Consider the following 21,996-nt stretch of genomic DNA (forward strand, 5'->3'; position numbering starts at 1 on the left):
AAAATATACTAAACAATAAAATATGGAAGTGAAATGTGCAAACAGAATAAAATATACAAGCAGAATAAAATATACACAGTGAAATGTACCGACAGAATAAAATATACCAGTGGACAATAAAATATGCCAATGAAAATGAAATGTGCCAATATACTAAAATGTATATAATTAGTTAAGTATATGTGTGGACCTAAAAGTTAAGTACACAGAAGGTGCAGGTGGAGGTAGAGGTGTAGGTGTAAAGTGCAGTGTGCAGTGGTTCACAGTTCTCACAGTCTCTCACTGCAGTGAGGGGCTGCTGGGGGTGATAGCTCTAACAGCTCTGGGGAAGAAGCTGTCCCTCAGTCTGTTAGTGGTGGTGCGGATGTTCCTGTACCGCTTTCCTGATGGAAGCGGTACAAACAGTCTGTGGCCCGGGTGGCTGGGGTCCGTGGCGATGGATCTTGCCCTCTTCCTGACCCGGCCTTCATATATAGAGTCTAGGTCAGGAAGGGGGCAGCTAACGATGCCCTGTGCAGTTTTAACCACCCGTGCCAGTTGTTTCCTCTCCTGTGCCGTGCAGCTGCCATACCATACTGTCACACTGAAAACATCTCCATCCATGTGAAAATGCAAAAACACAATGAAGTGTGATTGAGCTGAAGTGATTGTCTGCCGCAGCACAGAGCCCAGAGCAGTTAGAGATTGGGTGTTTTGCTCAAGGGCTCCTTGGTAGTGCCTCGGAAGTGAACTGGCACCTCTCCAGCTGCCAGACAATCTCGGTGTTGACTAGTCCATGCTGGACTCAAACCAGTAACCAAGCCAAGTCCTTATGGACTGATCTACCGCTGCACTTGTAAAAACATGCCAAACTAACAGGTGGCAATATAACACTAATCCTAAAGCCTTGTTGCCCAATCAGAATTCAGAATAACACTATTATCGGTATGCTTCCTGCAACTACAGAACCAACCGGGTCTCCTCCATATCCAGTGAATTTGGCAGTAGGGTCTTTGTCGTTGTTTTTGGATTAAGGAGCAGTGACCTCCAAAGCACATTCTGATGCCTCTGTTCCTCAACAAAAGTAGACGGGGAACTGTATATTTATGTACATTTATATGTAAACGTATAAAAAGTCCTGTTAGTAAGGTTAGCACCAGCACTATTTTGGCCAGGTCCACTACACAAAATGTCTTTACCTCGGAAGCAGTTTTCCAATTGGTCAGTGACCTAAAATAGCATTTGTGTGTAGATGAAAGGTCAAAAGAGAGCTGCTTAACACGTAATAGCTGGTGGTAACGTGTTGTGTGATATGTTAATTGTAATAATATTGCCAAAATCCTGTTAGAAAAAGTAATATTGTATGACGTTCCTTTGTACCTTTGGGGTATTGTATAGCCCCCACACTGGCGGCAACAAACAGCAACAGCCCACCAGTGTGCATCGACAAAGCATCATTGTCACTACCTGCAGTTAGACAGCTTCCCTACTAAAGCATTCTACGAAAACAGCCAAGTATTTTGTCTATCTGTGTCTCTGGGTTGTTGATTGTGAAGTCCAAGTTATTAACACTTCTCTGTCATTGTTCTTCTCTCAAAATTATTTTTTTCATTACTTAATCACTTAAATCGATTCATCAATCCATACCCTCCAATTATGAGAAATTTAAATGCGGCTGGTCCTGCTGTCACTATACAAAAAGGTCCTCGTCGGTCTTTTTGGCCACCTCAAGCTTCCGTAGACAAGAGTTGGTTTCCATAGAGACTGTGCATGGTAGAGGCGAACGATCAGCTAAGCTAGTTCATCTACGCCAGCGGGAGGTAACAAAGCCATTGTCAGGCATGCAAACACGACATGCCACGTTTGCTAACCGTCAACCGTGTATTATAGCAAACTATTTTCTGGTAACAGGCTAACCTGCTGTTAGCCATCGGCAACACAGAGCGCTAGCTTTTTGCTAACGTCCATCTAGCCACAATCCAGCGTTAGCTAGGCCATGATGTGACGGGTCTGCTAAAATACTTACATCGACTTACATTCACACACTCGTTTACTGGTTAAATATGCATTGTCTAGCAATTAAAACCCAATTGTTTAATTACCAACGAGTCTTTTAGAGCACGCTAATAATTTTTAGCTTCCACCACCTTAAAATGGTGATACGATCAGAATAGAACAGTTAACCTTAGCCCAAAATTACAAAATTGTCTGAGAGGACTCTACAGTCTGGTCAGGATACCTGCGACGCCCTGGATCCTTATCTTTGACCGACTCTCGAAGACAAATTGACGAGAAAAGTTAGTTGCTTTGTTGACTGTGAATACATCTTCTCTCCTTCGCTGCCAGAGGAGGAACCAGTGCATGTTTTGCTGTAACGTTACAGTGCTCGCAGATCAAAATGTCCTTCAGAGACTTAAGAAGTAAGTGATACTCCCTATTCGCTCCTCGTTGTATGTAATAAGAAACATGATATAACTTAATTGAAAATTGGTGTTTTGTGTCTGTGTACATGTGATGATTGTTCAATTTCACTTGACAGATTTCACAGAAATGATGAGGGCTTTGGGCTACCCTCGGTTGATATCTATGGAGAACTTCAGAACGCCAAACTTCACTTTAGTGGCAGAAATCCTAGTATGGCTTGTAAAGAGGTATGACTGAACTAAACAAAGTCCCTATTCTTGAAGTGTAAAAAAATACGTACATACAAATCCTAAAATCTGTGATGGTCAGAATTTCCACTAGCAAGTAAGCACTTAATGTTCTCTGTTTTCTGTATACTCTTGCACACATTGTTTTGCATTAGTTGAATTGAAAGTTGTACTTTGTAATATATGGAGCCAAGGACATATATTATCTAACTCTGGAAGCAAATCTCAGTATGTTGTCTATATTTGCTTTGTACTTTGTTTTTTGCCTGCCCCTCATTTGGATAAATTGTCTAAGTTTTTACTTACTGTGGAACAGCCAAAGATATGTCTAGGCATTGTGTATGTAATGGAGGATACTGACTACTGCTCTTTGTCTTTTGCTCCCCTCTCTTTCCCATCACCTTTAGATATGAGCCTCAGATGGATATTCCCACTGATGTCGATACAGAGTCAGACAGAATATTCTTCATCAAGGCCGTAGCCCAATTTATGGTGACGTCTTTTCTCATGTTTATACAGACAGCTATTGAAGGCCTGCCGTTAGTCAGTCTGTCTTAATCAGTGTCTCATGTGGTTGCAGGCAACTAAGGCTCATATCAAGTTGAACACCAAGCGTCTCTACCAGGCTGATGGCTACGCAGTGAAAGAGATGCTCAAAATAACCTCAGTGCTGTACAGTGCCATGAAGACCAAGCAGATGGCCCTGGGAGACCGAATCGAGGAGGACAACAGCAAATTCAAGTTTGACCTCGGCTCACGGGTGAGTTTTTTTACACTGTGTAATGTTATATTACGCATATGTCATATGTTACTTCATCCTTAGTCGTATGTAAGCTTAATTACTGAACTATCTGTTCTAAGAAAATTGAGTGAGAGTGACATTTAAGTTGAGTCAGTGTAGGAAACTAAGACAAATAAAATGTAGCAAATGCCATGCATTGTGCAATTTAGCAGATGTGAACAGGCAACGCATTCACAATGGTTTTATTAACTTTTGGTACATAACTTGATTTGAACAGTTGGTTCAAGTTGGTCACTGTAAATTTGACCTACATGCATGTTGACTCTCATATTAAATCAGTGTAGTCAGTAAACTTTGTTTGTGGGGTTTTTTTTCCTCTGCATAAAACTTTGATATAGTTAGCTTTTTCAGCTTTCTATTCCATCCTATTTGCTGTTTCCTTTCCTTTTTCAAATCCTAGGTAGAAGAGAAAACTGTGTGTTGCTGATTATGTCTCCTTCTGTCTTCACTTTAGATTTCTGATCTTAAAGCTGCTCGGCAGCTAGCATCTGAAGTCACTTCTAAAGGAGCATCGCTGTATGATTTACTGGGGAAAGAGGTGGAACTAAGGGTGAGGGAAAACACAGATATGAACCGACACACAAACTTGTTTCCATTTCCCTTCACAATCCTTGACAGTAAAAGGAAAAAAAGTAAGGTTGAATATCCTTAATAATCCTTCATTAAGGTCAAAATTCTGAATTTACACTGAGTGTAACTTCTCAAAGGTTTTTCATGCATTACTCCCAGACCAGAGAGAATGTTTTCCTGTCTTAAAGCCAAATTTGATACATAAGTGCCTTTCAAGAATGATTTTTAGAAACATATTAATAGCTTGGTCTACATAGACATGATTATTCTGCTGTGAGTGCTGATGAGGCTGGTAGCATTATGTGGCTTTGTTTTTCAGCAGTGAACTAAAGCTGAAATGATAACCTTCGCTCAATTGCAACACAGTCCATTTGAAAAGATATCAGTGACAGTTATGCAGGTGATGCAGGAGTTTACTCATATTCATTGTTCCCACAGGAAATGAGAACTGCGGCCATTGCCAGACCTCTGGAAATCAATGAGACTGAAAAGGCCCTGAGAGCCTCCATCAAAGAGGTTTTGGTATGTATTTATCTTGCCAACCCTCTTTTTTAAAATTCATACAGGACTTGTTTTTATCTATGAAATGGCTCTGAATTTTCCACCATGCCTTTGTGCTCATTGTCAAGGAAAGCGTGGAAAAGACCAAAGACATGCTGAGTAACGTTGTTTCTGATGAAAGCAGTCTGGACAATAAGATAGAAAAGAAGAAGCAGGAGCTGGAGAGGAATCGAAAGAGGCTCCAGACACTGCAGAGTGTCAGGTCAGTTCACAAACCGACAGGTAACACACAAAAATGATTCCCAAGTGATTTGGGTAAATTATTTGCACTCTTTGCTCACTTTACACTTTCTTTGACTCACAAATAAAAAAAACTACAACTAAGTATGTCTGTGCTTATGCCCTTGTGAGTGCTTGTTTTTGTTCCTCTCTCTTTTTTTAGGCCGGCCTTCATGGATGAATATGAGAAGATTGAGGAAGATCTGCAGAAGCAATACGACACCTTTGTAGAAAAGTTCAGGAACCTCTGCTTCCTGGAGTCACAGCTGGATGAATACCATAGACTGGAGCAGGAGAGGTTTGAGGTGCGTGCGTGCATGTGTTTGTGTTCGAGATGTGCAGAACAGTTATTCTTAAATGTTTTATAAAAGGACTTACCTTGGAACTATTTTTACATAATTGTGCTTAAACATATTTACACTTTGCCCCAGTAACTCTCAGCAGACCTGTATGGTTCAACCATAGTTATACTACTGTTCTATACTAAGGCATCTCTAGACATTTCCCAACAAATTCAACAAGGGGATCTGACAGATCTATAAAGGTTCATGCTAATGTAAACCTCTCTCACCAGGACTCTGGATTGCAGGCTACATGTATTTGTCATTTTCTTTCCTTACAGGAGGCTGAAAATACACTGAAGATGATGCAGCACAAATTAAGGGAGGAGGAGAGGGATCTGATGAGGAGTTCTTGTGAGACAACCAATAACACACACTGTGAAAGCAGAGCAGTTGTCACCTAATCTCAACCGCTTTTTATGATTTCACACACGTGATTCATGAAATGTGTTTTCTGTAGTGAAAGATGAGGATTCTGACATGGACGTTCTAGAGGATGAGGGTTCAGACAGCGACATGGAAGAGTGTCGACCTTCTAAGCCACGCCCCACACGAAACGGCATCATGGCAGGTACACAGACAAGGGACAGCCATGTCCTTGTTATCATGAACTGTTTGCCACTAGTTGCATAGGAAATTGCTTTCTGTGATTCTGATTGGTTTCATATGGTGTCTGCGGCTCACAAAAAAATCCTTTGTATATATACACCATTTAGCTACCATCAGACTTAACGGAACCCAACAACCTTCTTTCACATAAATTGCGTGTTTCTTCTCTTTTCGTCATAGGAAGAGGAGCTCGATTTATTGGGAACATGCAAGGTGGTGATAGTGATGAGGTTGGTACTATCATAACAACATCAATACAGTCAATACATCCTTCTTTTTTCTTCTTGAACTGATGTAGCAAGCATCTCTTCATTTAGTGTGCTACAGCTTAGAAAAATTTAAGACCAGTTTTCTGATTTGCTCCCAGTGGCCCTAGATGGCGCCCTCTGTGCTGTTTTTCTCGCTACAGAATTTCATGCTGCTCACTTTTTGTCATGTTTTAGTGTCCCATGCACCGGCTCTGATACAGGTTCACATCCCTTTGGGTTTTCATCTTATACTCTATTCTGTATCTCACCTTTCTCTATTATTTACTTGTATTTTAAAAGCCCTCTTTAGCTGTTTCCAGAAGGTCAATACCGTATGCCAAAAAACAACGGAAAGGAAAGGTTTGTCCAGGACCAGGATCTAGTCCACTCCTTGTTCCTATGTGTATTTAAAGGAAAAATCCACTCTGATATTCTCTTACATATTCTCTTAGACAGTAGGCATTGTTCACATGGGGCAGGGATTTGATCCTCCTTAGTCCTCATCAAAGTGTGCATGCAGGTAATAGGGTGGAGCAGAAGTGCACCCAAAACTTGCACACATGCTGCAATGGTTTGACCACATTTTCGATTTTCTCACAATGTTACACAGTGATTTCAGAAAGTATACATATGACTATTTTTTGCATCATACCGCTACTAAAGCATATATACAGTATAAACGTCACTGCCTGTGTCTTTAGTGTCACTGAGAGACATCGAAACAAAACAACAGAGAACTTGGAGAGAGAGAAATTATTGTGTCATTGCATTCAGCAGCACTAATTCATTTGTGGCTGTAAAAAGTATTTCTGTCTCTTGTACAATGCATTTTGGTCTGTATAGATGATGAACATTGTTGCTACTGTTTTTGTTATGCAGATGTTTGGAAAGGATTTTTCCTTTAAATTAGGTCAGTGGCTTAACTGATTGCTGTAGTTATGTGGATCCATGTGGACATGTCCCAGTTCAATGATTCACTGTTACACCAGTTCTGTGTTTTTGTTACAACTGAAGAACTGATTCAGTGATTAGATTGACGTGTTTGTGAGACTTAAGCCAGTGCTTAGTTAGAATGATGTCCAACCCTGTTGTAGTTATGTGTTGAGTAATTGCCTGTGAAAGTAAAACTGATATATTTAATCATTTGACTGGCCTAATAACTATCTGCTTCTTGTAATTGTTGTCGCCACTATGTGTTCCTGCTTGCCTGCTGTTTCAGACTGAAGACAGTGAAATTGATGTGGACGAGGATGATGAGGAAGATGAGGAAGGTGAGGAGGGGGAGAGCAAGGATTTGGAAGATGACAGTCTGGAGGGCCCCGTGTCCAGGGGTGCTCGCCCCTCCAGGGGAGGCATGAGACCACCTCTGCTGGAGGAGAGCGACAATGACTTCTGAGAGAAGAACACACACACGCATATAGATTTCCAGCTGTTTCCAGCTCAGATCAGACCATCTCATTACTTCTCAGAAAAATGCATTAATAATTATGTTCACTGTGTAAATCATCTTGTTATTGCAAGTATCAATATAGTTCCTATTTTTGAATATTTGTGTAAGCTGTTTATATGTCAATAAAATAGAAAAAATGTAATATCTTCTGTGTCCCTTGACTCAGTATTACAGCAGCATACAATTTAAAGTGAAATATGAAATTGAGATAAATATGAAACTGGTAGTTTTATATTGTTTGGATGCTTTCAGAGGGAAAAAAACAATTTAGAATAAGAAACATCAGGAATAATAAACCTGACAGAATAGTGGACTTCCTAAGGATGGTTACAATGAGTTTAAATGTTTTTTTCTATTTAGATATGAAATCGAGATGCAAGCTATGTTGTCTAGGACACAATATTTGATCATTGGCAAAAACAATGCTTTGTTGCAGTTTAAATGCTAAGTTATTATGCCTAAATGGAAGAAATTCACATTTCTTGACATTTTGATATTAGTGTAAGATTTGACTGCTAAGCAATATTTATCTCAGTGCTACAGCACACTTAAAAGCACTGTGTTTTTCCCTGAAATGTAGTGGAGTATAAAATCTTTAGTGCCCCAAATTGTTGGTAGGGGAGTGTGGCTGCAGGAGGGTTACGTCATCAGAGTGCGCGGTGGCTTGAGAGAGGAGGTGGCAGATGCCTCTTCGAAACAACAATCAACTGTCGTCTATTTACGACCTGTTTTTCCTCTAATACTGGTATGAATCCATGCTTGTCATTGAATATTTGTCTATTGTGATTATTGTCCTCTTAGCTAAATTTCGGCGAAATTGAAAGGGAATGACTGGCAAGCAAACCAGTCTTGTTTAACAGGCTAACATCAGTTAGCTATAGCTCCCTAGCTACACTGACAGGCTAGACTACACAAGCTAGGCAAGACTACTGCCGTTGGTATAATTTTACAGAATTTCATTAAGGTTTTGTTATGGTTTTGCCAGCTCGCCTAATTTATTAACCTGCGTTTTTGCTTACCCATATTTTCAAACCGATGCTTAGTTCTGGTAGCCACCTATTAAGAATTATTAGCTTGCGTTACTTTATTCATACGTTATACGAAATAAGTATAGATAACAGATAGTACCTATTCATCTAGCTACCGTGAAAGCGCTACTGCATATCGCCCATCATTTTATCACTGCAAGCTGAACAATCATAGTTTTTCGCCCAAATAAATATAGCTAGGTGATAAACACCAAAAACAGTCTTTGACAAACATACTATTTTAGGTAGTGTTTTGAATCACTTTTGGTATTTGCTTGGTCTAATTAAATCATATTAAAACTGGCTACATCCGTGTTTGGCATCAGCCTTGAAAACTGTCTTGACAGTCAAGCTCTTTCGATTTTACCTTGTTCCTCAGCTTAAAAGCAGCTCTTTGTGATGCCAAAGAAGTTCCAGGGCGAGAACTCCAAGGCGGCCTCAGCCAGAGCCCGCAAGGCAGAGGCCAAGGCAGTGGCAGATGCCCGCAAGAAGCAGCAGGAAGAGGATGCTCTGTGGCAGGAAACTGACAAGCATGTACTCAAAAAAGAGCAGAGAAGGGTGAGCTGTCTCTCCAGTGTGGTGTCATGTGCAAATGTGGGAAATTTCATAGATGTGCTGCTCCTTTTGGCTTCAAGAAATTGCTGTTTTGATGAGGTTTCCTCATCGTGATACTGCTTTTGCTGCTTCTTGGATGATGTGTGTGCAGTCAGTTCACTTTTAACTAAAGTAATTAGACACAGGAAGGAAAAATGCATGTAAACACAACACAATGAAATGTTGCATTTGAAAAGGAAGAAAATCAGGATTACAGTGTTCAGTTTTTGATCTGGACAGGTACCCTGCTTGTGGCCTCTTATTTCTCTCTCTCTCTCTCTCTCTCTCTCTCTCTCTCTCTCTCTCTCTCTCACAAACATACAAACGTACGTATACGTTTACACATATGTATCTAATCTCTAGATGGGGTTAAGTGAAAGTTATCCCCAGGGGGACATTGTGTTGTTGCATGAGTAAGCACTTACAAAACTAAAAACACTAAGAATTAAGCAAATTAGGTAATTTAAGCAATTCCAAGATCAGTGTGATTTGAGTAAACTTGAGTATTACTATGTATATTGTGTGCTTAACAGCTGTGGGGCAGCATACAGTATGTTTATGCTTGCTTTGAAGAGAGGGGATAACTATTTTTGATGTACTATTTGTAGTGGTCTTACTGTAGCTATCATTCTCTTGGACAATCCTTCATTTCAGTTTGAGTTCGACCTAAATCCACATCTTATCAGTTATTCACAGAATTGAAATGGCCGCAGTTGATAGGCAGATTATGACTCAGTGTCAAATTTACTTTAGCATTGTTTTTTAATGTCATAGTATTTGCTACCAAATGCTGTAAATATGAGTCTTTATCCTCAGCGATGTGGGGATAACATCAGTGAAGCTTGTTGAGTGGTGAAACGATTGCATATGTCATAACACATGTAGCAAATAAAAACAGCATAATTTTTTAAGCGCTAGAAGTCTGATGAGACATCTTTCTGTCGTTGCAGGATGACAAGGAGAAGAAGAGGCTCGAGCTTCTGGAGAGGAAAAAAGAAAACCAGCGACTTCTGGATGAGGAGTCTGCTAGGATGAGAGGCAAAGCTCAGAAGGAGGCTGGATCCGGAGGAAAGGTGACTCGTGCCCAGATCGAGGAGGTGCTTCAGAATGAGCAGCTGCAAAAGGAGCAGCAGGAACACAAGCCGAAAGGTGAAGTTCAGGTTGAAGATGGCGACAAAGTATGATGGTTAGATTAAAGATGAAATTTACAATTGGAGATTAGATAGAATCCACACGCTGGTTGTTTGGAGGATCAAATCAATACATTGTCTTAACCATGACGCCTCCTTTTACATGTTTCAACTAAAATTTCTTTCCACAGAAATGAGCCACCTGGAGGCTCCACTGGAGGAAAATGTGAACAGAATTATCCCTGATGAAGGAACCGTGGAAGCCAGAACAATAGAAGACGCCATTGCTGTGCTCAGGTACCGATCGTTCACCGTCAACTGTACTGTGTGTGATGTCCTGTTGTCCATGTGATTACTCTGATGTTGATTTAAATCAAGTTTCTTAGGCCCATAAAACGTGTAAATGTTAACAGTCCATCATTACATCCTCTCTCCTGACTCCAGCACGGGGCCTGAGGACCTGGATCATCACCCTGAACGGAGGATGAAAGCAGCATTTGCTGCCTATGAGGAGGAGAACTTGCCTCGCCTTAAAAAGGAGAACCCCAACATGAGGTTGTCACAGCTGAAGCAGCAGCTGAAGAAGGAGTGGATGAAGGCGCCAGAGAACCCTCTGAACCAACGCTTTGCCACCTACAACACAAAGTGAATGCACTCTCTTCCCCCGTAACAGCATCTGAAAACTGTCTGCCTATGCACATTGGAGACTTCCATTGAAAAATCGAATAATTTCATCTAAAAATTAGTGTTGCTGATGAGAGCTTCACCACTACCGACCCAGAAACAGTCTCTCCAAGGCCTGAGGACTCAGCTTTGTTGGTACATTCACTAGCAAGGAGAAGCTCATTTTCCACCAATCAAGGTCACAACTGATCATCATATCTGTGCACATGGCCTCTAATGAGGTATTTCATCATCTAATAAATTTAATTACGTCTTCTTTTTTTCTAGCACTTCTGGGGAGTTGGGAAGCCAGATATTTTGAGAGTAACTTATTAAAGTTCACCACTCAATCATCAGCATCTCTCTTTGCTTTTAAATGTCAGCCTTGTTGTTTGGAGGCATATAAGTCAAGTTACACACACTGATGTCAAACATTTTGGCCAGCTGCTGCTGTCATGCGATGCCTATTCTAAAAAGAAGAGTAATTTACACAGTTCAAACTTTACTTGTCATTCATGGAGAAGGTTGAGTATAGTTTTGGATCCAGGGTTAAGAAATGCTCACCAACCATCAGAAAAAATTGTGGTAAATTTAAAATAGTGGTGGCTGGAATTGACTTTTTTTGTCCTTTTAGTTCCTTTGGCAAGTGTCTAACCAGTCTGTTCAAAGGAGCTGGTTGCTTAAATAGTAAAACAGTTTGGCATTGAACATTGAATCCACTGTTGCAAGTGTATCAAGGGTCTTGCCAAGAGAATGCATGCATACCAAGTGCACTTTCTACCAGTCAGCCCACAAAGGCCCACAATGCTTTGAAAGAGAGTCTGTTAAATGCAGAAAATGTAAAAAGTGACATTGTTAATCCTGAGTTTCGAATTAGTGATGCTGTCTCATTACCTGCTGTACAAACTGCAAATGCTAACACTCAAGTATTTACACAAGTGTGATTTCATCAGGTTGACACAACAAATATGGCTCTGTGGCTTAATTTGAAGAGCCCAGAGCTCTGTTGGTGTTGTGTTTAAACTGTGGGATCATGCTGTGCATGAATGCAACTTTACTCTTAGTCACAAACCTGTTTTTAAAATAAGTCGTACAAAATACAGAACTGGGTCACAAACTGCAATTTAGAGAAATGACCGAACAAAACAACTAAAAGCTAACAAAAATAAGAACAAAATGAAATATTTCCCACTTGCTTAAATTTCCAGCATTATATATCTGTGGGGTTGATTTAACACATACGTGGTAGCAGTTGTTGCTTTTGAATTAGTGTTGCATTCATTTATATATCCAGCAATGGTGTGAAGTGCTGCCGCTGGTCACAAAGGTTTTCTCCAGCGCAGCAACATTTATATACTAAGCTGCTGAGCCAGCAGACTGAAGGCTTTGTAGGTTTGTCTGATGTCAGTCAGAGAGACAGAAAGCAGGGATAAAAACTGAGCTTTAGCCCCCCTAAATGTAAGGAACATGAAGGTAAAATGAGAAGCTAAAATATCTACAGTGTTGTTTGGGAAATGGGGTTTAACCACAGGCTCATCCTCAGGCCTGAGAATGAAAGGAAAATATGCAGAGCAAGCATTTACAGGTTTTAAATGCTTGGGGAATATAAAAAAATATTATCTTTGGCCAATAATCAAGAAAAGTAACAACATTTCTGGAAATAGTATCTTTTAATTGGCATGTACTTCACATTGAAAGACACCAGACCTGGATCATATTTGCAGGTCTTTATTCCTAAATGTCAAAAAACAAAAACACTTGGTGCTCGGTTGAAAAGCCACCACCACTCCTGCTTACCTCTTCTCATAGAATGATTGCAAGGTTGTTTATGTTGTTACATTTGTCATTTCATCGAGGACACATCTGAGGAGGCCTTATGCTCACTGGCTGCATTCATTCAGAACCAGATTTAAAAATGGCCACCTTTGTCCAGCCAGGGTCTTGTGGCAGAGGAGATAAGAGACTGTGGGAAGGCCTTTGAACCACAGAGCTTCAATGACAAGTTCAACTGACCTTTTATTTTCCTTTTTGCATTGAAAGGGGACAGTTCCTTTTCTTTCCCCTGGCAACCAATCAGTCCACTCCCAATTTATAGGGAGTTCTTTGAGCTTGTACGTGTGATGTTCCGCCTTCAAACTCTGGTCTGATGTTGCAGGTTTTGTTTTTCTGCATCCTGACCTGTTGCTGCACCCTCCCACTCCCTGTCCATTTGCATGGCAACCCTTTACCAGGCCAGCTGCTGCTGCCCTTTTCTTTCTTCTTGTTGAATTCTAATCATTACTTTCAAAGGAAAGCGTCTCCAAAGCTCCTTTATCAAGTGTTCGTTCTGGGAGGAGGCAAGCCGCCGTCCAACACCCACTCAGGCTTCTTCATCTTTACACTTCTGCTCTGCAGACCGGGAGCGTTTCCTTCTGGTAACCTGCTTTTTCAAGTTTGGAGAAAAATAACATATGGGAGAAGAAGGTAAGGATCACTGGTAGTAGTGGGAATGTGTTCATGTATTATTTTTAATTATTAAGGAGAAAATAAAAAAATATTGAGATATTAAATTGCTCTTGAAGGGTTAAATCTCAAATCAAGACCACCACCATTTGGAATACTTAGGTTCACGGTCTTAGAAAATGAGTAGTACCAATGAAAAATGTTATCTAAGGTGTGAAGCATGTTAAGATTAACTATGCAGTTCTTATGCTGTTATTAACACACTTTGAAGCTGTTGGCCCACTTTTTTATTTGCAGGATTATAACATGTTCATCTTTAAGGAATGAGCTGCATGAATTAAACAGATCATAGACATCAGGTAATGCCAGTCTTCGCGTACTTTGCATCAGGATTAATAAAAATAAAGGTATAAATCACTACTTGTCTAAAAGGTGTTTGTGAGTTTCAGTGAAAGATAATCACACACTGAGGTCTTAATTTGCGATGCTTTTTCATCACTGTTTTGTCACAGTAAAAATGCTCAAATATCAGACACAACAACACAACATTACATCCACTTCTTAAACCTTTGTAGTGATTTAAGATGTCAGAGGGGGGTCTCATATGCTTCTGACAGTGTTTCACTCACAGCCAGCTGAGCACGCAGTTTGAGATTAAACAAATCATTGCTTTTCTAATAGTGCTGATTTTGCCTTGAATAAATGCTCCACATGTAAGCACAGGAGTGTGTATTATTTGGCAAATAACTGTTTTTGCACAACATTTCTCATTAAGCAAAGGTCATTAGTGAGGCCAAAGACAGACAAAAATCAGACATAAAAAAACGTCACATCATAGTTTTAAAATGCTTGTGAAGCAAAATGTGATTAGTTTCTATGTTTCTTCTGTTGCCTCTGATGACAACTCTTTTCTACTTTTCTAAGAGTTAAGAAAATTTGGCCACAATTTTAGGTGCTTCTGTTCCTCTTGGCTCATTCAGGAATCCTTCTGCGGACCAGACTTCATACCTTATGAGGCAAAAAAGGAAAGAAAAACCTCAATTGATGGATACTGTGTGGATTCAACCGTAGCATCAGTCATTCAAATATATTTCAGAGTCATTGTTGCATGTCATCCTCTTCCTCATCTTTCCTCTTTCTTCACAGTTACAAGTGAAAAACGATCTGTGTGTGTAATCCCATTTCAGTTCTGCAGTGATGCCATGAGGTTGATTCTGGTAAAACCAACCAATGCAACGCGACGTCTTGACTCAACGGGTGAAGTATTCCGTGATGGGGGCCATGAGCATTGTACCTCAGGAGGTCCACCACCTCTGACAAATTCTCCTGAGGGGATGCGCGATCGATACTCTGGTACCTCAGTGGAAGCATCATCTTCCCCACAGGAGACGAGTCTGTGCTGCATTTCATCTTCACCCCACAAAAGGTCTAATGGAATCAGTCCACCAAGAGTTTCAGCCCAGATGTCGCAACTGAAAACCCGAAACCTAACCTTGTCACAGCTGAGTGATCGGGACTGGCTGCTGCTTTGTGACCAGGTTAGCAGCGTAGGGGATGATTCACCCTCAGCAGAGGCAGCAGGGACTAGTGTGGGACATCCAAACCACAATGACAGATGTGGTTGTTCCTGTCCTGATGCACATCCACATTCAGAGGCTTCTAGTTCTCATCCGCATTCGAAACAGGGCCCAGTCCACGACTGCCTCTCCAGAGTTTCAAACAAGAGAAGCCTTTCATCCTCGCCACACAGCCAGCCTTTCTCTCAAAGCACCCAAGGTCCGACCACTTGCCAGGCTTTACCACAGCAAACAAACCAAAGGGAACTTTTCAAACCTGCAACAAACCGTCCACAAGATAATTTCATGCTCCAGTGCAGTGACCAAGACGGCCAAAAGGAGATATTGCAGCAACAGCCTTGCAGTCATTTTAAACTTTCGGACAGCAGCCAAGCAACTTTGTTTAACATCCCTCTGAACTCCATCGAGCGTGCCGAGACAAATCAAGACCTTCACCGACATCCTCAGCCAGACCTCAACTGGAGGGAGCTTTTTGGGAAAGAACCGCTGTTGGTTCAGCAATGTCAAAAGCGAGACTCTCACTGCTTGATGAGCGGCGATCAAACCTGCAGGTCATCTGCAGATCCCTCCGTCGTCCTCAAGTGCCGTCACCTCCCCTACGACCCTTTAACCAGCAACCCGCGGGTGAAGAGGTCGTCTACTCCAGCCAGTAACAAAAGTGTCCGGCCCTTATCCACTGGCCAGTATAGTTCACTGGAGAACCAGGATTTTGTGGTGGAGAGAGCTAGACAGAGACTAAGTCAGGTATGTGAATTTTCTAAATGCTGTAGCGTCCTGACCCAGTGTGGACAAGGACAAAGTGATGCCAAAATATGACACCAGAATTTTATTTGGGGAACTAGAATAATTCCACAGCATGAAAGTTTAGTGTTGATGTTGCCCCCCTTTAAAGTCTTTCCTTGTGCACCTTTGATTGTCCCATAGATGCAGTTTGGTTTGCAGGCAAAATTTAAAAGGAGGCATAAGAAATCCTTTTTTTTTAATCTATATGTCCCCCTTTAAAATTTCCAGTTCCTGATTGTAAAGGCAAAAGATATTGTCTCATATTTGCAGTCTTCTTTCTCACAGCATTCAGTATGTTGTCTGCTTCATTACATGCCATGTACTGACTGTCTTACTTTCTTCTGCAGACAAGCTCGCAGCACTTCAGTGGATCAAAACTCTCCCTCCCCAAACACATTCCTCCACCTTCTGACACCTTAGAAACTGGTGACGTAGTTAACGGGGATGCAGTGCGACCACTGGGCAGCCACAGCACGTCTGGATCCAGCCTCGCAGACCTGCACTCAGGCCAGCAGCCTCTTCAGCTTCTTCACAGTGCCATCCTGGAGGACGCCTTCTCCAAAGTCATCAGAGAAGATTCCAGCAAGGCCAACGATGAGAACCTGGCCAGGGAGGAAGGCAGCGTACCACAGAAGAAGACCAAGGACATTAGCTACAGGCTGGGTCAGAGAAAAGCTCTCTTTGGGAAGCGCAAACAGTTGAGTGACTATGCGTTGGTCTGCGGCATGTTTGGCATTGTTGTCATGGTGATCGAGACGGAGCTGTCGAGGGGATTTTACAGCAAGGTACTGTCTTCAGACTCATGAGATACAACTGATGTACAGAAAGTTTTACTGCAGAGCAGGAAAATGTTTCATACTGTAGAACATTTTGACACTTTGAACAAAGAGAGCAGGCTGTTATCAGTGTGACCTTTTAAATGACCCTATTCATGCCAACATTGTGCAGATAAAAGACACAGGAGCTTGGCAACACGTACCACAGGACTCAAGGACAGTTTCCACCAGCCTGAACTCATAATTATTACTCATTTCCAAGTCGGACAGCTCCTGAGGCCCAGTACCAGGCATCAGGGGCTGCCACTTTTTTCATGCACATTTACACAGTATACTGCTATATATTTTCTTGGCTTCTAATGTTTTGTGTAGGCTTTAGGATGCGCTGCGTATAGGAACATGGGATTTTTTTGTTGTTGTTGTTTATTTCTGTTGGCTGCTATCTACTTCTGCTGCTGCTGTGTCTCTCTTGCACTATTAAACATGGCTGCTGCTACCTAACCAGGACTCACACACTCAATGTCTAGTAATAATAGAATACGGTCTGCACTGTGTGCATAGGCATGCACTGTGACACATAATGCAAGACTGCTACATACAATCATGTAACACTCTTGTACACATACGTCACTTTTTTTTTACTTTTACACATAGACCTCCTCTTCATGTAGTGTTTCATATGTATATAGTGTTTTGTAATATCTAAATTCATTATCTTCATTATCTATATTATGACTAGCACTCTCATTGCTGAGCTGACCTGTTTTCTCATCCAACGCATTGTACAGTTGACCCTGTGTAAACCTACATATGACCAATAAAACTGGAACTGAAACTGGAAAGCTATGTTGCTAATGCTGGCAACTTTTATGGCCCCATGAACAACTTTATTTCAAAAAATGTTCCAAGTGAAAACTTTTTGGGCACAAGTCACCTACTTTATTTGTTTTGGTCATTCAGTGTGTCATCACAGCAGGCTGCACTCTCCATGTTTTTGTCTTCCAGGAATCCATATATTCATATGTACTGAAAGGCCTGATCAGCCTCTCCACTGCTGTTCTTCTTGGACTCATTGTGATGTACCACGCAAGGGAAATCCAGGTATGTGGACGAATTAAGAGAACTCCATGCCGGTCCTGTGGTAGACCTTATTGTTAACCAGAACCACCTAATATCATCTTACCCTTACTACTCTGACTGGAAAAACTGGCCAGATTCGTCTAATCTGTGATGCAACTTAAGGCACAAAAGTGGATGATCTGTTGATTCGGTCGATAAGATGCCGGTAAAACAAAAGGCAAACAATGCTTAACTGGTCACTCCACCACTTAATGCTGAGTGAAAGAAAAAAATGAGCAATAGCAATTAGCAATGCACATCTCAGTTGCATCAGTGAAACATTAAAATACCCAAAATACAGTCCAAACAAATAAATGCATCATTAATATTCCTCTGTTCTTTTGTGGTCATTCAAGATGCAAATCTGTCACCCTAAAATCTTAATTTCTTTCTACAGCTCTTCATGGTGGACAACGGAGCAGACGATTGGAGGATAGCTATGACCTTTGAGCGGATTCTCTTTGTTGTGTTTGAGCTCCTCATCTGTGCCATCCATCCCATCCCGGGCCAGTACGTGTTCACCTGGACCGCTCGGCTGGCCTTCAGCTACACGGCATCGGTAGCGGACGCCGATGTCGACATCATCCTCTCTGTGCCAATGTTCATGCGGCTCTACCTGATTGGCCGTGTCATGCTGCTCCACAGCAAACTGTTCACAGACGCCTCCTCCCGCAGCATCGGCGCGCTCAACAAGATCAGCTTTGACACCCGTTTTGTCATGAAGACCCTGATGACCATCTGCCCCGGCACAGTCCTGCTGGTCTTCAGTGTGTCGTGTTGGATCATCGCAGCGTGGACCGTGCGTGTGTGTGAGAGGTATCAGCTAACTTCTCACATTTTTTTCCCCTTTAGGAACCAGTTGCATTGCTTCAGCATCAGAGTTTTGTGTGTTTCCCATGTTATTCAAATGATTATCAGTAATACTCTACTCATAAAATAACTTACTTGATATGACTGACACAGCTTCTCTCAGTGTTTTGCATTTCCATCAGCTGCTGCTACAGCCAGGAGTCATGTCTCCACAGGTATCATGATGCACAGGAGGTGACCAGTACCTTTCTTGGAGCAATGTGGCTGATCTCCATCACCTTCCTGTCCATCGGCTATGGCGACATGGTCCCTCATACCTACTGTGGGAAAGGGGTTTGCCTGCTGACAGGAATCATGGTAAGATTTGTACAGATACAGTTCAATCAGAGATGCAAATGGAGGGTAATTACAAATGACATACTGCAGTATAGCAACATTTTTTGGCCATAATTTTGTAATATACTTCATCATTTCTAAATATATTTCTTTATAATTTGTCTAAAACCAAAATATTGCAGTTTTTACATGACCAGAGGCAGCATGTAGCTATTTTTAAGCAAAAAATAAAGGTCTAATATAAAATAAATTTTATACTGAACACCTCTGTATTATACATGATTATTGTTGTTTTTATTCTATAACACTCACTTAAACATACTACAGGGAGTTATTAACCAGTAACGAAACAGTCTCAATTAAATACTCATGCCTCTGTATGACAAGGGAGAAGACTGGCTATTTCTTAAAGTTATCTGTAATGCCTGTCACTGGTCTGATTATCTAGGAAATCGGACAAAAACAATTTATGGCAAACGTATGCTCACATTCTCCCTGGCAGTGAGTATGTTAGCCAGTTAATAGGAAGCAGGAGGAGATTTTGATTGATAGATTGATACAGGGATATGATCTGCAAAAAGAAAAAGAAAAGAATTGACTGAAGAACAGCAACAAAAAACTTAAAGGGACAGTGAAAGAGCAGGGATGAAAACACGATTCGACCTTGGTCAGTTATTCAGCAAATGGAGAGAATTGCTGGATTTGAAAGGACTCAAACCTCATCCTGAAGTGGCCCTGTTCCTCCCAGAATGCTGATAACTTTAGCTTTCTCAACAGAATCACTATGAAGGGTACTAAAAGTTCACTGTGTTTCACAATTGTCATATTACAGTTACAGCTGTGTTTCGGAAAGAAAAGGGTATTGAAGATAAGCTGTGTCTTTCTTGTGCCAAAACAAATGTATACTAGTGAGATCTTTAGGACAATAGGCCGTGGAAACACTACCACATTTGTCCACAGGGGTCGACAAAATCACCACAAAATGGAAGTCTCTTGTAGTTGCTTATATTTACCAGTATAAGGCCTACTGTAAAATGGTGGATAGATAGATGATAGTAATGTCCTTTACCACAGTATGCCACAGTGTCACTAACCACTGCTGTCCTCCTCAGGGAGCAGGATGTACAGCCTTAGTGGTCGCCGTTGTTGCAAGAAAGTCAGAATTGACCAGAGCCGAGAAGCACGTCCATAACTTCATGATGGACACTCAGATCTACAAAAAGGTCTTCCTGGACTCAGAAGTGCAAATCTATTTTATGTTATTTTTAATATTAACAGTAAGCGTTCGGTCTGAACAGTGATGCTGTTTTTGCTTTTTTGACCACATTGGGCCAGTTTATGTTTTTGTCTGGCTTTTTTTTTTTGTTTTGGCTTTACAGAGGAACCAGCTCAACAATCAGTCAACAGAATGATGTGATACAGTATTCCAGCAAAGCAGAATATGAAAATAAACATATGTACTTGATACAAACATTATTATTGTAAATGCTATATAAACAATTCATGACATCCCTGTTCTGCTGTGTCATCTGTATACTGTTACATCCTCCTCAGATAAAAAACACAGCAGCCAATGTGTTGAGGGAGACGTGGCTCATCTACAAAAACACTAAGCTAGTCAAGAAGATTGACCATGCCAGAGTGCGCCACCATCAGCGTAAATTCCTGCAAGCCATCCACCAGTAGGTATAAACATGTCATCACCAGGGAGTTAAGACAAACAGAGAAGTCATTCACACTACACAGCACAGTTTATAGTAATAATAATGATGATAATAACATGTAGACAGATAGGTACTGTTTGCTGGCATTTTTATTCATATACTTATGTAGGTTATGACTACATTTATTTTACTTGCTGGCACAAAAGTAACTTGGTTCTGATTTTCAATTTTAGACTGCGGACAGTGAAAATGGAGCAAAGGAAACTGATGGATCAGGCCAATACAGTTGCTGACCTCGCCAAGGTTTGTAAAGAAATTATCCCTCACAATTTCTAAAAATTCCTTCAAGTAAAAAAGACAAAGTCCATCTCCACTGAGAAATGTGTTTTACTTCTTGTTCCGTCACTTGGATGTTTGACATCCACTGTGCAGAAAGATGTGCAGAGTTTGACACCAGAGTTTGACACCAGAGGGCTGTTTTCACACTCAGAGAGCTCACTTTAAATCTGAGTTTGAACATGTGCATGTGCGAGGTTTTTGTTACATTTTGTTACCACGGCTAATGTGGAGCCAATCATGGTCCAATATGCATATATTTATACATTTCTTTAGATTTCAGATGATCAGATTTCCTTTACTTTTATTTCCAGAAAAATAGCATGTCTGGTATGTTTGTTATTTCCCCCCATATTAATAGTGTTTTAGGTGTTTCACTTCATTTCATGTATGGAATGGACTCACTGAGGGTCCACAGCTGTACTACTCTAAATACACCATATGATGAAGAACTCCACTCAAATGAGGTTTCATTTTATCCCCCCCAAAAATTTGCAGCCCAGCTGTTATTTTTCTATTATGCCAGTGTATTGCAGGTGGCAAATCTCGATGTTACCTTATTAAAGTTACTGTTTGTTTAGCCTACAGCTGCGACCAGTATGTAACATTCTAACTTTGCGCATTCAAAATCTGTATGGAAAAAGTATGGCATACTTTGAAAAAAGAGGCTCCCCACTCCCCTTACCCCGATGCCTGTTCAAATGGACCACCACATGCTGTGAAGTCAGATGTGTGAACCATCCTCCATGTGTCTTTCTAGACTCAGAACATGATGTATGATCTGGTGTCGGAGCTGCAGCACCGTAGCGAGGAGCTGGACAGGAGGATTGCAGCTCTGGAAGAGAAACTGGACTCCATCCTCCTCAGTGTGCAGTCGCTGCCCGTTGTGCTTTCTCAAGCAATAACAAAGCTACAAAAGGATTTCCTGGACGACTTGGCCTGTCGGGTCCACTTCCTGTCATCCTCTCTGAGCTCTGAGTGCTGTTCGGTCCCTGCCAGGCAGCTCTGTCCAGGATCCACCACACCAGAGACACCATACAGCTCCTAGGCCTCGCTCAGTGGTTTTCCTCTTAGTCTGCAACCTTTCTTTCATCCTGTTAAGGATTTTCTCAACATGCACACTCTTTTTTTGTAGTAGTAGTGCTACACATTCATCAAGTTACACACATTCACTCATGGGAGCTACTGAGCAGCTCCAATGAGAAGGGAAGTCCCTGAGTTACAGAATTCTAGAGGAAGGGGAGATCATTATTCCTTCATTTCCTCTGCTGAGAGTTTCACAGTCAGTCCAGGGTCTGGTTTTCACCT

At 41.3% G+C, this 21,996-nt stretch overlaps 3 protein-coding genes across 3 annotated transcripts; all 3 read left to right on the top strand.

Moving 5' to 3' along the window:
- The first annotated feature begins 1,719 nt into the window (after window positions 1–1,719).
- Window positions 1,720–7,553, top strand: cluap1 (clusterin associated protein 1). Its single transcript, XM_041935431.1, has 13 exons — window positions 1,720–1,799; window positions 2,326–2,399; window positions 2,519–2,630; window positions 3,038–3,122; window positions 3,211–3,390; window positions 3,887–3,982; window positions 4,441–4,524; window positions 4,632–4,765; window positions 4,946–5,087; window positions 5,405–5,477; window positions 5,584–5,694; window positions 5,913–5,962; window positions 7,200–7,553. Exons 2-13 carry the CDS (start codon window positions 2,378–2,380, stop codon window positions 7,374–7,376), a joined length of 1,266 nt encoding a protein of 421 aa, XP_041791365.1. The 5' UTR covers window positions 1,720–1,799; window positions 2,326–2,377; the 3' UTR covers window positions 7,377–7,553.
- A 519-nt stretch (window positions 7,554–8,072) lies between these two features.
- ccdc124 (coiled-coil domain containing 124) lies at window positions 8,073–11,195 on the top strand. The gene is made up of 5 exons (XM_041935784.1): window positions 8,073–8,175; window positions 8,838–9,016; window positions 10,003–10,201; window positions 10,374–10,479; window positions 10,627–11,195. The coding sequence occupies exons 2-5, from the start codon at window positions 8,858–8,860 to the stop codon at window positions 10,829–10,831; spliced, it is 669 nt and encodes a 222-aa protein (XP_041791718.1). The 5' UTR covers window positions 8,073–8,175; window positions 8,838–8,857; the 3' UTR covers window positions 10,832–11,195.
- Window positions 11,196–14,841: 3,646 nt separating this feature from the next.
- On the top strand, window positions 14,842–21,736 carry kcnn1b (potassium intermediate/small conductance calcium-activated channel, subfamily N, member 1b). Its single transcript, XM_041935329.1, has 10 exons — window positions 14,842–15,063; window positions 15,159–15,608; window positions 15,995–16,432; window positions 17,429–17,524; window positions 17,940–18,358; window positions 18,568–18,709; window positions 19,801–19,911; window positions 20,243–20,370; window positions 20,586–20,655; window positions 21,449–21,736. Exons 1-10 carry the CDS (start codon window positions 14,842–14,844, stop codon window positions 21,734–21,736), a joined length of 2,364 nt encoding a protein of 787 aa, XP_041791263.1.
- The last annotated feature ends 260 nt before the right edge of the window (window positions 21,737–21,996 follow it).

This window comes from Chelmon rostratus, chromosome 4 (genome assembly GCF_017976325.1).
Source record: "Chelmon rostratus isolate fCheRos1 chromosome 4, fCheRos1.pri, whole genome shotgun sequence".
NCBI classification, from domain to species: domain Eukaryota; kingdom Metazoa; phylum Chordata; class Actinopteri; order Chaetodontiformes; family Chaetodontidae; genus Chelmon; species Chelmon rostratus.